Here is a 17,491-nt window from a genome sequence, read left to right on the forward strand (position 1 = left end):
ATTTTAACGAATATTCTTCTAATATTCCTTGAATAATTTTATCCCTGCTTATAAGGAAGATATGCCTAATCGAACTTTAAGAGAAGAATGCAGCATAAATTCAGCATACTTCAATATTGAAAATAAATAATTATGTACAAAAATAAATAATAAATTATTATGAGATCATCGAATTACGCGTGATTTCGACGTTTCTTTGCGTTTTTCTTATCCTTCAAGGTTTAAAAACAACTCAACTAAAAGAAAGATTTTACTCTTTGCACAAGCTCAAGTAGATAAGTATTGGCAAAATTAAGGAATTTAAAATGACCATTCATTACGTGTGATCGATATTTTCCTAGTTTTCTTTGCGTTTTAAAGATTTACAAGTAGGCTTACGACATTAAAAACGTTATACATAGTGCATTTAAAAATAGATTCACTTGAGATATTGAATGAATTATTGGTCTTGAGGAATTTATAATAATACTAGAATTGAGCCCGACAAGGTATATTAATGAATGAATATCATCCCCCATATCCGCATCCTATATTCAGTACGGTTTATGTTAATTCATTATCTAAATTCGATCATAGTATCGTATTATAGTTCAAACAGTTAAATGCCGAGATTTGATATCAATATAACCAAATTATATAAATTGCAGTTTAATTTGAACTGTTCAAAACTAAAAACTATAGATAAGACTACCCATTTACCGCTTGTCCCTTCCCTCGTTGTTCTTTCTAACAATAGAACCATCCACCACAGTTACCGTCGCACATTGTAGGCCCAATGCTTTTCCTATCGTCGCTCATTGGACGTAATCCTTCTATCAATCCCAAACAATCATACGTGTGTAAATCAATCCTTCATGACACTCCAAGCTTGGATTGAATGATCGTCGTTGCAAAATAGAATCTCTCATATTTATGTAAGTGCATCAATCAACCAAGAATATTCATAAAATTGTTATTAAAAGAATTTGAGTGTGACTTGTGTTCTTATTTTGTCGTTGTCAAGTGCTTAATTAAGTCTGCTATTGTTAATATTATTTTCAAGAAGTTCGGTCTGTCTGATATTTTTGATAAAAACATGTTTATATCCAGGGGTTCATCAAGAAAAACGTGTGTTTGAGAAGCGATAAATGCAAATTGAATGATGCCATTTCTGACTCCAGCAATGAAGATATCGAGGATGAAGTTATCAAGTAGGGAAATTCAAATCACCTATATTCTCTTTAGATATTTTTCAAGTTAATACTCGTAACTGTAATACAAACCGACTTCTTAATACTCGAGTTTCCATGATCGATCAAGGCTTATGAAGTTTTTGATGTTAGTTTAATTAGTTATTTCATAACATCACAGCAAGTTAATTGATTTGTGATGGTATGTAAATATCTAAAAGTAGGCTACATTAGTGATTGAAAATGAAGTGAAGTTTTTGATTGTCTTATAGGCTCCGATATGAAAAACTTTTTATTGGTGTTGAATGTTTGATTTTTCGAAATAGTATTTGTTTAATTTGGTTTCAGAAGATCAATTCACTATTAATAAATTTCTGGGTTTGTCTGAAACAATAAATCGCACCGAGTAAATGAACACCCGGTTAAAATTTTATTTTAGGTTTTTTAATCCATCAGTGGCTAAATAAAACCTCACTATGTCATTGATTTTGTTTTCATGTTTCTGTGAGAAGATCGAGAATGTGTGATGAGAGTTTTGATCTCATAATAAATCAAATTAAAGAGATGAATCAAGAAGCTGGAGAGATTCATGTTTATCACTCCACACAGACTGGAGCTACATTCCAGGTGATACGATAATACAGTTCGTTTACTTTTCTATCATCTTAGATTTAGCAATCCTGCTAAAAATTTTGCAGATGTTTGCAATATTTTAAGTTGAATTTTTGTCTTGAGCTTATTAGCAATATTCATGTATAACTTTATAATGTAATAAATCAATTTAGGTGCCTAATCTTATACAGGGCTGGGAAATGAAGTATGGAGGATTTGAAATGTACATTCTGGAAAATATTAGTTTCGTACAAATATGACTATGCAACAGCTTTCCCAAATCCTGCATACTTCATTACCCAAACCTGTTTCTGTTTGTAGCTGTAAAAAGGTTGACGAGTTTCTCAAAAGGCAATCTAGAATTTTTTCTCAAATAGTTCAAAAGCCTATAACTTTCAAAAAACTTTCTTCTTAAATAGTTCTCATTCTTTTACTCATAAATCATAATATCATAAATCAGCATTTTAATTCAAAATGTTAATTTTCAGAGGTGCAACAGTTTGTCTCTCACTTTATACGCGAATGGATTCTCGATTGAAGGTTGCCAATTCAGACATTATTGGGAGCCCGCTGCACAGCAATTCATCAAAGATATAGTGGACGGCTATTACCCCAGCGAATTCCAAGCTCGATTTCCAAGGGGCATTGTATTGAATGTAGGTTTTAATAGTTTTTTCAATCTATCTAGTAGTTTTTCTGTCTTGATATGATATTAATTGATTTATTTATCCATTCAACCAGCAGGCTAGATCCATATAATCATTTAAGTCTTGAGCCAAACTTCACCACTCAAACACTAGTCCTTCCGTCGACCGGGGTGACTTTGACCCACCTCGCAGAAAAATATTCAAATCAGTTTATCACCGATCTCTGTTATCCGAAATCGATGTTCAACATTGATAGCCATAGCCCTGATCATTATCGAGGTTCTACAATCGATATATTAGTTAAATCAATTAGGGAACTCAATTTTATTTGCTGAGATATTTATATAATTCCAATGAAAGCTCCTGTACATTATTTGTGTTGTTTGTCTAATTTGTAGCCTATTTTTATGCTCTGTTGTAATTTTTCAGCTACTGACGCTGTTATAACATTTTTCAATGTTTTCGGCAAAGATTTTGATTTGATTTAAATTATCGACATGAAACCAAACTGCTTGCTTCATCTTGTGATTTCGTTGTCGGAAAACTTCGTATAACAAAACCTGTTTCTAAAAGACTTATGATATCGATGAGTATATATTATTTTACCTTTTTATTATATTTCAATTGGTATATCTATAATATCCATAGTTGAACTGGTTAGGGTTCTGTTACCAGTTAAATACAACGAGGTCACTTTTAGGTTAAACTTGGGGTGACTTTCTCCCAGTATAAAAATTGTAATATTATCCAGGATATGATACAAATACAATTTAAAATATAATAAACTCCATGTAAACCTAATAAAACAAAATATTCACCTTGCTTGAGACTATACGATCTTAATATTCATTCTTAGCTGATTCTGCAGCTGGAACCAACATCCCTCGACGCTAAAAACGATTTTTAGGCAGCAGGAACTGAAATATTTTTCAAAAAAATATATTTTTTTTTGAAGTGGATTTCATATTTGTTTTCAATGTCATTATTCATTTTAAAGGTTAACAGTTGGTTTCACTTTGTCTAACTCTTGAAAATGATATTTTTCAAAGTGAGACAAAGTCTCCCCTGGTTGACATTATTGTCTCTTAATTTCAAAAAATATATCTTTGTCAAAGTGGAGAAAAACATTAACTTCTTATAATGAAAAATACTCTCCAAACATTGCAGAATACAATAAAAAAATTGAAAGAGATTTGTTGCAACTCAAGTATTGATTGCAAGCTGTTTAAAATCTCAACTCCCCAAAATTGGGACAAAAGTCACCCCGGTTTACCGGTAGGTACTCTCATTTGGACATCAAAACTAAATACTCAATTTTGTACAGAATTCCCGCTTCATTAAAATCCTTACAACTTGAATATTCCATTCTGAATCTCACATGTAGGCCCTATATTATTTAATAAAGTAATTATTTCTGAATTAGCCATTATAGGCTTATTCAGAAGTAATCCTAAGACTTGAAGATGAGACAATAAGACTTATTCAGAGATAAACAGTCTCTTCCTTTAATACTTTTGCCAGTCCATAGACTAGTATATCATGTAAAAGTTTTGTATTTCAATTTTAAGGTTGACGATAAGAGAACGGTACACTTCAATGGCTGTAATCAAGCGTCTTTCAAAGGGAAAGGTTTCAGGTTGAGCTCTGAGATTGATTCGAAACGATCATCATTCACTTCTCTGAAGAAACTGCTCCCCCCTGGATTTGAAAGTAATACTACTGGGAAAAATAATTCGGAAAAAAATAAAAATTCTTGGTAAGCAACTTCATTAATTACAAATAAACTGTAGTGCATAATTTGGACCGTCAAACAAAAAAAACACAAAATAATTATACATCAATGAAACATGAACTCTACAAACTGGTTTAATCCTTTCTAGGTTTAAATGTACTTGATACAACCAAGTTTATTATTCCTCTTTTTAATGATGGAATTCTAAGTCTCTTCAAACATTCATTAATACGGTAATCGATGCACTAGCAGCTTATAAATTTCTTTACTGTATTTTTTTCTTATTGTACAATTTATTTCTTGTATATAAAGTTTACAAAATATTATGGCTTTTGATGAAAGCTTTTGGAGATGGAGAGGAATTTAAGTAAGAAAATAGTAGGGAAATTTTTTCATTTTTATAATATATCAACCAACAATATTATTTTAAATATTTCACAGAATTGTTAGAATTAACTGGGCACACTAACTAATTTGGATGATTTGAGACCAAATTAACGAATAAAAGAAGTTTTGGGAAATGGCCTGTTTTTCTTTACTAACTATTGTATTGTTGGCTGTATCCAATAAATAAATAATACATAAAATCACTTGTTTTTTCAGCAGTTATAGGGAGCTTAATTCAAATAATAATGATTATTGCAATGTCTACGAAACACATTTTTGTGACACTACCATAAGAAATGGAGAGATATTCAGGAAAGAAAAGGTAAAACGTTTTTATAGTGAATCAACAAAAATATGTCTTTTTTTAATTCTAATGTTAAAAAAATTGACTTATTAACGTTAATTAATTATATAATTTTTCATAAAACATCATTTACAAACCCATACAAGCTGACGATTCAAACATTTAACCACGGTTTAAAATTGTCCCGCTGCCGTCGCTGTTATGCGAACCGCACAAGGCTTTATTATAAAATCACTTTTTGCTTTTAGAAAAAACGACTAGCAGTGATTTAATAATAAGCAGTTCGTGATGGAAAACAACATTGAAGAGCTTTATTATAATTATAAATGAAATTTAAATGTGAATCTATTTGGGGAATTATTCATCACAAATAAGAATCATTTCAATTCATTTTCATGGGCTGTTTTCGAATCGATTATAGGTTGCTAGATTTAAATTGTATTTCTAAATCAAGCTCACGTTTGTCACTGACAGTGTTGAGCTCAAAAGAAAAGCCTAGTATCCTTCATAATATTATAACATCCTCTATAATATAATTATTATATTTCTCCACTCTGCACATTGAATTCTTCTATCCTATTTTACAGAATGATAATGAATCGCTTTCTACAATAACGGCTAAATACTTGAATAAAAATAAGAAGCATACGAGTTCTACTGTTCAGTTGAAGATAGTAAGCTCTCAAGATCGTGAGTACAATATTAATTATCCCAATCAAATACATTATTGCTAACTTTGCTGGATATTCGATAAAGAATAAGGTTCATAGAGACGTAATATTGACCTGTATCAATGAATATTGTTCTAATTAAGAAAGAATTTTCAATCGTTCTAAAACGTTGCAATAATTTACTATTGTACTGGGGTACTCTCTCTCCTAATATCCGAAAGTTGATACGTAGGCTTATCTTGTGTATTCCTTGAAAGCAATTACACTTATTATTGATAATAATATTTCATTACTATGAAATATTAAATTTCTTAATATTCAAGAATTAATTGTCTCTTCCATGGGTTAAAATATTTTTTCTTTCACTAAATGGTATTTATTAGACATTAGTTTTCTTGAATTTAAAAAACACTTATGAACTGAAAATGCACTTAATATTAACAGTGCCGATCATTTCGACCACCACTGAAAACGATCGTCACTACTCATAGTAAGCGCATTTTCACATCATAAGTGTTTTTTAAAATTCAAGTTTTATTTCAGCAGTGAACAAGTAGGTATGGATATGCAACACAGTAATTAACTTCTCTGTTATCTCTACTTGTTTATTTTCTGACTTTACTGTTATCTAACTTATTTATTACCTTACCTTTATGTGAAAATACATTTTAACAAATGACTATTTTTTATAGTTTTGTATTTAATGTGTGTTATAAATTTAAATTCATAACAAAACGGTAAGCGATATCTGTAATTTCCTTTTAAATAAATCTCAACACCTTTGAGGTGTAAATCATACATTTCGTTTATTGCAAAGGCTATATTTCATATTTTTATTTTCTTTTCAGGAAATTGTATGTTCATGCTTACTATGGATACTTGTCAAACTATCAGCGATCTTCAATCGTATTTACCAGAAGATTTGAGAAATAAGCAAATTATGATCTATAAAGACTACTGTAAAAGTGAAGTATTGAAAGATACCTCAATGACATTGAGAGACTATGGAATAGATAAAAACGCTTTATTGATACTTCGCGAGATTTGATAAATGGATTGAATGCTAAATGGAATATGGCCGCTAATGTGCTATCAGCTTACTTTAATATATGCATTTATCATATTTTTATAACAGTTTGTGATAAATTAGTTGTTAAAAGAGATTATTAATTAACTCCCTTCACGATATTGTGAATTTTGAAACATTCTGATCTTTTAAAACAAACTACGGAACTAGTACAGTTAGATAATACGATGAAGTTATTCGCACTAACCCATTGAATAATATTTGTTGAATAAATTTTCAAAAATTCAAACTACGATTTTTATATTTTTCAACAATGTATTTGTTGTAACACCGAAAAATGTTTTTATAGAAGATTTCATGAACTAATGTTGGCTTATTGTTAAACATTTATGAGTCTACGATAGATCCTACATGGAAGAAAAATCAGAATATTGAAAAAATACAATTCAACTGAATCTAATTACACATAAATACAAGTTCCACTCTTACAAACAAGATATCCCAGTTTTCTTTACTGATGGAAATCAATCAGTTCTATTGTAAGAAGTATATACCAACAAAAAAAACAGTATATACGGTAATGGAACAATGTGAATAATAATAATATTATCACACTATTCCTGAAGTTTTTAACAGTGACATGTGCAGTCAATTATTCATGTAGCCTACATAAACAATTTTGTAATCACTATTGAAAATGGACGCTTGCCGCCTGAAAGTAGCCTACCTACTGCGCGCAGTCAGTAAGTGAATAAAATTGTTTATTTACATAAATAATTGACTACATTTCGTTTTTAAAATTTTAAAACATCAGAATAGTGTGTTATAAATCGGGATGGAACAAGAAGCCATCACCATTAATATAAATTATTTCAATGGATGGAATGATTAGGCCTACAAGTTTTAAATATTTCTTGAAAGCCGTTATACGTTATTGTGAAGGTAATAATTTTTCAAGCCAAGTGATACTCAACCTTTTTGAAACCTATATTCAAACTATAGCACCGTGATAGATTGATCACAATTACAGTGGCAATAGCGTGTAATGGAGTGATGTAATAAAATCAAATTTAACAAACTACGTACGTTGCCTTATCGATAAGTCCAAACAATGGCACTTTTTAATCAAATCGGCTACATTTACACAATGATAACATACCGTAGTGAGAATAATTAGTTTTTGCATTCCTCAGCAAATCACCCGTCAATGCAAATGCAACGGTTGTTTCGAATTTATTATACCAAAATATGTACCTAGGCCTACCATTCGTCATAGAAAAGTGAAAGTATTGGAAAATTGCTGTTGCTGTATTGAAAATTGCAAGCATTGAAAAATTTAATCCTTTTTTGAAAATTTTCAAGATGAAGATTTTTGAATAGGCCTACAGCCAGTTTGTAGAAATATAGGAAACAATGGTTTCAAGTGGTCCGAACCTGAGGGCAAATGTTTTATAGACTACTAGCCGTCAGGCTCGCTTCGCTCGCCATATCCGTCTAGCCAGGGGGCTCCGCCCCCTGAACCTCCGACTGGATCGTCCAAGAATGAAATTAGCAGGCTCGCTTAGCTCGCCTGCATTTTTATCATGTTAGGACAATCCAGTCGGGGGTCCAGACTAAACGTCTGGCTAAACGGATATGGCGAGCGAAGTGAGCCTGACGGCTAGTAATATAATATTCCCAGGATTGAAGTAGCAGTGCCCAATCAATTTTTCCGCGATAAATGCATTTAAATCTTCAACTTGGTGCCAACCTAACAAAGTCAACTCAACTTAATGCCAACCTGACAAAATTTATTAATTTAGTTGCCAGTTAACAAATGTTTCGAAGAGGTACTCTATCTAGATTATAGTTCTATAGTAACATATGATATGGAAATTTCAATTATAATTAAGAGATTGGGAGAAGAAGAATATACATGCTAAAAGACGAACTTTAAACCCTTAAAAACAACCCTTAGAGTTAAAATATTGCCAAAAGATTTCTTAGTGCGCCTCTAAAGGGCCAACTGAAGGGCAAATTTGAACGTTTTTGGTCCGGTAGATTTTTAGTTATGCGAGTGAGTGAGTGAGTGAGTGAGTCAGTCAGTCAATGACTGAAAATAAAAAAGTCAGTCAGTCAGTCAGTGTCAGTGAGTGCCATTTCGCTTTTATATATATAGATAGATAGATGACCAAATTGAGAAAAGATTGAAGCCACCTTCATTCAACTATAAAAATGACAGACAGTTTCATTTAAATTTAAACATAAGTTTGATGTAAATCATCTTATTTTGTAAAATTATGTTACCACACACTTACTTTACATTTTGATGTTACTACCAGACATTATTCTACCTAACATTTTCAATTAATAAACTAAGTCGCTGATTGCTTATTGAACAATGGTTTTTTATTTAATCTGTCATATTTTATCATGAGCTTTGGTCTACATCCCTAATGATTGATATCACAGTGGTCATGTCTGTTGACACAACAATCATGTCCGTGGACACAACAATCATGTCCGTGGATATGCAAAAATTTGATATATAAAAAACATGTTTATATCAAGTAACGATCTCGGCCATAAATTTGTACTTGTGAAAACAGATTTTTTTTTGTTTTTTACAATGGTTTATATTTTTAAAATGCATGCTCTTAAGTTGTACGTTATTTGGAGATTGACCCAGAAACATTTCTCCTTTTCAAGCTCCAATAAACTTCACCAATAATTGGCTCACCATTGGAAAGTTACTGTTACATGTTACCGTAAGAAAGATTAAGATTTCACTATTTTTCATCATTTTCCTGTTGATTATCACCCACTAGCTGGAGATTGATGAATGTAATTGGTATAGGATTGAACTCTATCATCAAAGGATTTCGAGGTGGATGGTATAGAGAACAGAAAAAAACACTTTTAGTAATAGTTTTCCTGAAACCACCTGTTGGTTGTAGTATTACTCAAATGAGCGAGGAAACTATGGGGATTCTGCGGTTCAAGGCTATGTAGCCCACTGTAAAATTCAGCTTTCCCGTAATTTGTTGCTCATCAATGTCTTTATTGACTGGGCTATCTGATTGTTTCTGAAGGCTTTGTTTGTCATGACACCCGTTCCATGGTTTATGACACAGAAGTTTATAATTATAAATTCTTCATTATAATGAAATGTTGATAAAATACAGACATCTCAATATTGTACAGGTAGGAAAGGCAAAATAATAATGTAAACGAACAACATTCACTACAACTAAATTTTAATATTGACCATCTTCTACATAGTAAAAGGTGGAATACAATATAGTTTGGGGTGATTGCTCTATCGAGTTAAGTTTCACAACTCTCTTAAACACTAATTGAAGACTAGATTCTCTTTCGGACTACCCAATGAACTTTCAGTACTCTCCTAAATTAGAAATTTACAAGAATTTTCGTGGTGGAAATTTCATATACGATGAAATAGGCCTACTGCTAATATAATACTCGGCAAGCTGCAATATTACTTCTAGCAGTATTTGCCGTAAAGACCGTAACTTCCGCATCCGTATCCACCTCCGTAACCGCCGTAGCAGCCACCACCGCAACCGCCGTAACCGCCGTAGCAGCCACCACCGCAACCGCCGTAACCGCCGTAGCAGCCACCACCGTAGCATCCACCGCCGCATCCGCATCCGCTGCCGCAACCGCATCCGCAACCGCAGCTGCTGTGATGACTACTTCCGCAACAGCATTTCGACTTGCAGGCACTGCAAGACTGTAAAATAACAATCCAATTGTATGGTAATTATAATTTTATTATAGTAGGCAGGTAATTATTGTTCTACTTTTATTGCTCTATTGGTTAGCGAGATTCACTTTAACTGTCAGCATTATTAGAATGGAAAGCGATAATGTTAAGTTATAAATTTAACGAACGCTAACAGCTTCAAGTGAATATCGCTATACATCATTATATATTTTATAAATACTAAAATACATCATACTGCACGAATTAATATTATACAAATTATAAACTCAGGTCTCAAGTGTTCGGTTAAAGTTCAAGTCTTGAATGATCTATTAGATGATGAAAGGTCAGTAATTTCACCATAAAAACATTATTAGGTACATAGGCTAATTAATTAGTTGATTTTTTTGTTTGATACATAAGTTAGGTAATATTATTTAGAGATTATTTTGAATGCCAGAGTAGTATTATTTTTCAACATCCCATTTTTCAAGAAACTTTTCGCTGTAGTAATTCGTAAAATGTCTTTTTTGGTTGATTGAAATTTAATATGATGTTATCTTTCATCCTAAAACATGTTCTCAAATTGAAATTAAATTAACACAAACCCAAGTACTAAACGGTACAAACAAAGGCAAACAATTATTGTTCTTTCTGCCAGATCTATTATTTCTCTAGATAGAAAGATATCTGACTGTATATCGTCATTAAAATAATGTGTTTACAGTACTTTTTGTGAGAAGTATATCTTGTTCACTTGTATCTAGCTATCTTCTATACTTTTGTGAATTATTTGTATGAATTTCGAGTGAATAAATTTTATTTTATTTTTGAATTACATTTGATAATTTAAGGGTTTGTGAAGCCGTTGCAGTCACCGTGCATGCAGGCAAAACCAAACAATTGGGTTCTAGTTTTCATGAATCAGCAGAAAATTTAACCTATTTGATAATTAGTGCAATAGACTAATTATAAAATAGACATCTCTATCTCTATTGTTAGATTCTTGTCAACTATAGATGTCTGAAACAACAGAGGTAAATAGATCAGCAAATTCAAGCATCTGATGGCTTTCACTTTGAATGTAGCGGTAGTTAGACTTTTTCAACATTAGGCCTACAATGCACAATGTATATAGCCTATTTCATATTTACATCATAATATTAAAGAGTATTAATAGTCTCCTCCAAAACCACATTGGAATATTTGATAAATTGAAATATTTTCTAAAATATTTTTTCAAACCTCACTATAGAAATGATTTTAATATTCTTATTAACCGCTTTAATATTGTTTTGAAAGGTATAAAAAATCACAGAACCTGGATATTCTTCGAAAATTGTCATTATAAAAATTGTATCAGAGAAACTATTGATCTAAAATATTCTTTGTTGCTAAATTAGTGAAATTAAATTGGCTTTAAATGCTTTATTTATTGGTTGTGAGAGGGAGACTTAATGGGTCCTCCCATAAGTGATCCAATTATTAAAATAGAAATAACATCAAGGTACCCTTCTCAAATTTTAAAATATCATCCAATGATCGATAGATTTCTAAGCAATGAATAAAAGAGTTCAAGGGATCAAAATTGGCTGATTCAGTTATGCTTTCTTTTCATTACTTAGCCAAATCTTTGATTAGACCTTAAACTTCTATCCTGATCGCTGATGAGAGACAAATAACTGAGAGATTAATAAATGATTGTATTTGGTGAGACCGAATGCTCTTGCTGTCTGTGTTACGGTTTCACCCATACTAAATTTCCAGATATCACATTTTTAAAATGTTAATATTTTGTTAGTGCTGATGTGAAACCGCACAAATAACTATTAAGATTAAGGTTTAATAAGAAACAAGGTTGATGAATGTATTGAGTTCATCGTATTTCCTTATTAGATTAGATCGAATGTTTGATTCATCACAGTTCGTTTAAAACAAATCCCCACTTAAAATTGTGAACGTTCCTTGATTAAATTCCTCGCACTCTCGCACATAAATTCTAGGATTGGATCATAATATATGTTATCAGATCTTATTAACATCCTATTCTCTGTCAACTCCACTGCATACTGCTGTATATTACTGAAATTTGATAACCCTGATCTACTTTCAGCCTACTTCATTTTATTAATCAATTATTTGATCTTATCTACCTATATAATTATTTTACTTTATCAATTTTTTGTTTTTTTCTCTTCAATATTCATATTGATTAAAACTTTTACAATATTTCCATTAATAAATAAATCCTTAGTTTAAATAACGAAATTAACGTTTTGGTAGAGAGTTAGTGGGGAGGATATTTTTAATATTCTTCCCAAAGAATGGACATTGATATGTCCAAAGCTCCGCCAATTTATGTAGATGCATAACAATATGATTATTATCTATAGTTATTATATTACAAATTGCTTTTTCATATCATATACAGTTCAATAGTTATTTTCTTAGTCTATATTATGTAAATTCATCTATAACTTTGCTGTATTGTAAGCTATTGTATATAAGTGTATAAGCCAGTATATATTGTAATCTACATAAATAAAGTACTCAATCAATCAATCAATCAATCAATCAAATTATGTTTAATAATATTGTTAGAATCCAACAATAGACATAAATTATTGATATTATTTAATTATTTTCCGTTTTTCTACAATGTGTCTGACCTGACCCTGTGTATTCTATTTCCCTCACTTGTAATCGATGAGATTACAAGACATTTTAATTGTAATAAATTATTGAGATTGCAATTGTAATTACAAGCGATAGAAATTGTAATCGATGAGTATAGTAGTAAATGTGTGATAAATTATTGTGAACTGTAGTCATGACAGAAAATAGAAATACAATTGAAACACAATGTTTTTGTTGTAAAATTCAATATAATGCTAATGTTACAGTAGTAATGAAGTGGATTATACAACAAAAACCGTCTGCTTCAATTATGGAGAAGTTCTTCAAGTCCAATATGTATTCAACAATTTGTATCAGAAATATAATTATTCAGTACATTTTCTACAGTAGGCCTACTTACCAGAATAACGCTGCAGATGACAAAAGCCACCAATAACAATCTCATGAATGAGCGTGATACTGCCATTGTGGAGTCGGGAAGTCAATCGTGATGCTGACAGATCCTCAGAAAATTTTATTAAAATTTAATCTGAAAGTTCTATTTATACAAATAATTAAATCTATGAATTTCTCCTACATCGATTATAAGGAATTTATTGATAATGCACTCATGATAAAAAATATTATCTAATTTTCTAGATGTTACCTTCTGGTAGATAGATTGATACCTTCTCAATAGATAAAGCACACATCATTGACGTTTGTCATGATTTTATAATCGTAAATGCATTTTGAGAAATTGATAGAGACATTCATAAATCCGGGTATCAATTTCGCCTGTCAATTATTGGATACAAATACGAGTAAAATTAGGCATAAGTCTATCTACTGTGTTAGACCATAAAGTCAAAATTTAGCGATTTTTAAAAAATCCTGAAAACAATAACTGAGAAATGTGTATATATATATACACACATACGACATATCCTTGATTTTTAGAGAAGATTTTTATGAACCAGTAATTTCAATAAAACTAGGTCGCTTCATATAGGCTACTGCTGAATAAAAAAATAATGCTGTGTGTTGTAATTTACACAAAAATTAAATTGAAGTCTTAAATTTCTTGATCCATTACAAAAAACAATGCTATATGATTAATTAATTTTTGACACTGGAACTACGACTTCCAGACTAATTAATTTGACAATGTGAATCTTGATGGCATTTTATCATGCCATATGGAAGGATATATTATATTGGGCTGTATATATTATATTAAGGCTATATTATATTGAAGAGAAGATAGACTATTGAATACAGGATTGTAATGAATTTATCAATAAACCCTTATTTGAATAAGTCTGAAAAACCATTTATATATAAACATCTTCATGCATAAAAATGGTATACTAAAAATGCAAAAACAAGTATACTTGTTTTGAGTATATGATAATATACTCAAAACATATGAGATATGAGATATGATCCTTTTGAGTCGAATAGGCCTACTGTGGATGATGGGAGATGAAAGAGTATAATGTGGGAAAATTAAGTTACATGCAGGGTATCAGATAATGGAAAGGAATGCTTTCCATCAGGCTATCTTCAAGGATATCAATAGTTGAAAATCTATGAGAGTTTTAAAGGAAATTCGTTTTATATCAGATTATCGTTTCAAACCAATTAGACAAGAATTAAATTTATTTTAAAGATGGTTGAGTCATGAAATTTTTTGGAATTATTGTACAAGCGTAAGGACAGACGACCTTCTCGTGACTCAATTGGGCCTATCTACAACAAGCTAGCTTTTTATTCCAATCCTCTGGAGAATTCGACCTAGTTGTGAAGAGCCTAAATTATTGAAATGCTTTAAAAAGAGGACGATTAATAGACAATAGGAATTGTTTGTGTATTTTGCTCTACTGGTATTTCAAAATCATCAACTCGACGGAAGTTTTGAAATCTGATACCTACAGCATAATCATATTATTCGACATTTCGATTCATTTCACTAAAAATTGATCAGTCAACAATTTTTACAATTCTTATAGAGGATTATATTTAGTTCTCATCGAAATAGATCACCGTACGGTATTGTTAAATGAGTGCAGCCATCTAATCTATAATAGATTCACTAATCTTAATCGAGAATGGATAAGCTGGTGCTAATTACTTATTGCATTTTGATTTTACAGGTAAGAATTTTCTTTCAATTGAAATTCAATGTAAAAATTCGTAACTCATTTCTATTCTTTTCTATTAGCCAAAATATTACTTTTTCTGAATAGCAATTAGATAAAAAACATATATAGCGAAACACTTGTTCAATGCGACTTACTGTCTCATTGTGTTCATGTTCTTGGTTCAAAATATTTATTCTATTTAAAATTATTTATTTGAGGATGAAATGGTGGATTCCATAAAATATATAAACTAATAGATATATTGAGAATATATTTGGAAGAACAAATTTCATCACATAGATATTTCACTCTGTTGAAAGAATTGCCCATTTTGTGCCTTGATGAAATTTTCAATGAATTTAATTCAATTTTCGAAAAAACTCCTTTTGTTTGAAAGGACTAGTTTAATATTAGAATGTTGTTCAACATCTATTTATATTGTCTAGAACTAGAAGCATTGGATGAAGTATTTTATTGAAAGAAAAAATATTATGTAGGTTGTCATTCAATTGTATGATTGAAATAAAATTTATTAGAATATTGGTAATTCACAAGTGCATGTTTAGGTTACTCATATCATTTTATAGACTTATTTCTCCTATTTTTATGATCTTTATATGAAAAATGTTTGTGTCCTTGCTTCATTCAAGCTTATAATTTCTATAAATGAATATTTATGTAGGCGATTAATAACATGTATACGGTAGCCCTAGATAAATATTTCATCCTCTTTTCAAAGCACTTATCAATTAAAAAAATAGCCTACACTTATATTTTATTAGAATTTTAGTATTTCAATTTTCCACGTAATTTGCATTCCATTCATGAGGATTCAGGCAATATAACGTTACTGTTTCATTTTCAGATATTACAGAAGCATTGCTTAGGAGGCGTCATACATCAGAGTCCATCCATCCGAATACATCCAACAGCTCATGAATCCACAATCGATGAATCCGATGAAGACATATCCATTGAAGGTATGCAATATAGCCTACTTTTTCAAGTCCCAAAGACCATGAAAAAAAATTATGTTCATCTTTATATTTAAAGTTATTTTTCACTTCTATACTCAATAATAACAAAATATTTTTCTATGAAAAATAAAAGAGAATAATGACTATTCTGTTTTTACTGACGAGTGTATCTGCAATAAACTGATTTGTAATGGAATTTTTGAACAAAAATATTTTACTCAATTTAGAAAGAGCATCTATTAATAGTACATTTTTCATACTAGGAATTAATATAATTATAATATGTCAGGTACGTAATAGTATACTGTCAGTATACAGAGAGGATGAAAAGTCCGAGAACTGCTTAATACCTCATTCACAATAGTTATTTGTGCAACTAGTGCGCAAAGTGACAGTTTGCTGCACCGAAAGAAACGTTTACGCCCGAGCCGTAGGCGAGGGCGGAATGGTTTGTTGAGTGCAGCAGAGGAACTTTGCGCACGTATTTCACATTAAGTTTTTCCTACAGTTACCATTGAATATGAAAAGTGGGTAATTATGGGTAAAATTGCCTGAAATCCATCAAATGTTTTTCTGTGTAATTTTATTATTGATAAAAACCTTAATTTATTGTCAAATTGAATAAAAATGTTGTCCTTGGTTATAATATATATAAATAATAATTTGCGCGTTGTGCTTCGTTGCACCTCTGCTCACTATAGCAGCCCAGTCACTGTTACCAACTTCATTTTCATTTTGCTGCACTGTTGCTCCATATAACCTACTAAGTATTTTGCGTTGCCATGTTGCAAATCTGGAGTGCAGAAAAATTTTTCCCGCACTAGAGCGGAAAAGTGATTCTTTGCGTTCTGATGAGTTCAAGATGGAGGAAAAATTACAGAAACAAATCATTGTGCATCGCGCTAAACTGGAACAATTGTATGCCAGATTGCAAAGAATTTATGAACTGTCTAAAAATGTCTCTGATCCAAAAGTTGCTGAGCAATTTTTAGTGTTGTATCCTCGGGTGTCTCAGACCATTTCGGATTATGAAAAGACAGAATTAGTGGTTAATGAGTTGGAACTTGAGTTGAATAAAGATTATGTTGTAGCATTCAACGACTCACATCTAGATCTGTTTCAGTATATTGAAGTAGCGGCTAACACTCTCAAACAGAAAGAGGCGACTGATGCTATTGTTTAATCTTCGGCAGCTGCAGCAGCTAGTGCACAGCCGGTCGTGTCCGAGTCAGTACTGCCCAAAATCGACCTTCCAAATTTGATGGGAACCAGACTCAATGGTCGGTGTTTTATGAATTATTTAAGGCATTGGTACATGACAACAAGAGTTTGAACGATCAGCAGAAGGTCCAATATCTTGTAAGTAGACTTACTGGACAAGCAGCAAATATTTGTCGTCATTTGCCACCATTGGCTAATAATTATCTAATAATTTGGCAGGCATTATTGACCCGCTATAACGATCCACGAGCGCAAGTCGATGCCTATTTCAAACAAAT

The 17,491-nt window shown here is 31.2% G+C and overlaps 2 protein-coding genes and 1 long non-coding RNA gene across 8 annotated transcripts in view; 2 read left to right on the forward strand and 1 right to left on the reverse strand.

The window, feature by feature from the left end:
* Positions 1-6,838, forward strand: part of LOC120349946 (UBX domain-containing protein 11-like) — a 13,790-nt gene extending 6,952 nt beyond the window's left edge. The window contains exons 5-11 of one of the 4 annotated variants that reach the window (XM_039421523.1): positions 1,090-1,190; positions 1,682-1,796; positions 2,270-2,437; positions 3,997-4,184; positions 4,764-4,869; positions 5,439-5,541; positions 6,371-6,838. In XM_039421523.1, the coding sequence (XP_039277457.1) occupies positions 1,090-1,190; positions 1,682-1,796; positions 2,270-2,437; positions 3,997-4,184; positions 4,764-4,869; positions 5,439-5,541; positions 6,371-6,570 (981 nt within the window). In that variant the 3' untranslated portion in view covers positions 6,571-6,838. The remainder of the gene's footprint in view (positions 1-1,089; positions 1,191-1,681; positions 1,797-2,269; positions 2,438-3,996; positions 4,185-4,763; positions 4,870-5,438; positions 5,542-6,370) is intronic. The other 3 variants (XM_039421525.1, XM_039421526.1, XM_039421527.1) reach the window with 3 other exon arrangements.
* Positions 6,839-9,768: 2,930 nt separating this feature from the next.
* On the reverse strand, positions 9,769-13,464 carry LOC111062045 (chorion class high-cysteine HCB protein 13). 3 transcript variants are annotated; one of them, XM_039421544.1, is made up of 3 exons: positions 13,293-13,450; positions 10,171-10,282; positions 9,769-10,137 (listed from the first exon to the last, which is right to left on the reverse strand). In XM_039421544.1, exons 1-3 carry the CDS (start codon positions 13,356-13,358, stop codon positions 10,034-10,036), a joined length of 282 nt encoding a protein of 93 aa, XP_039277478.1. In that variant the 5' UTR covers positions 13,359-13,450; the 3' UTR covers positions 9,769-10,033. The 3 variants fall into 3 exon arrangements, with proteins under 3 accessions (XP_039277478.1, XP_039277477.1, XP_022205436.1); XM_039421543.1 differs by having other exon boundaries at positions 9,769-10,080; positions 10,114-10,282; XM_022349744.2 differs by having other exon boundaries at positions 9,769-10,282; positions 13,293-13,464.
* Positions 13,465-14,407: 943 nt separating this feature from the next.
* LOC120349953 lies at positions 14,408-15,996 on the forward strand. The gene is made up of 2 exons (XR_005570534.1): positions 14,408-15,027; positions 15,881-15,996. It is a non-coding gene; the product is annotated as an uncharacterized LOC120349953 (long non-coding RNA).
* Positions 15,997-17,491: the final 1,495 nt, after the last annotated feature.

Source organism: Nilaparvata lugens, chromosome 2 (assembly GCF_014356525.2).
Source record: "Nilaparvata lugens isolate BPH chromosome 2, ASM1435652v1, whole genome shotgun sequence".
Classification (NCBI taxonomy): Eukaryota; Metazoa; Arthropoda; class Insecta; order Hemiptera; family Delphacidae; genus Nilaparvata; species Nilaparvata lugens.

Coding starts and splice junctions, on each gene's coding strand:
- LOC111062045 (XM_022349744.2), bottom strand. CDS start 13,358: ATGGCAGTATCACGCTCATTCATGAGATTGTTATTGGTGGCTTTTGTC. Junction 10,283..13,292: donor TCATCTGCAGCGTTATTCTG/GTAAGTAGGCCT, acceptor GTTATTTTACAG/TCTTGCAGTGCCTGCAAGTC.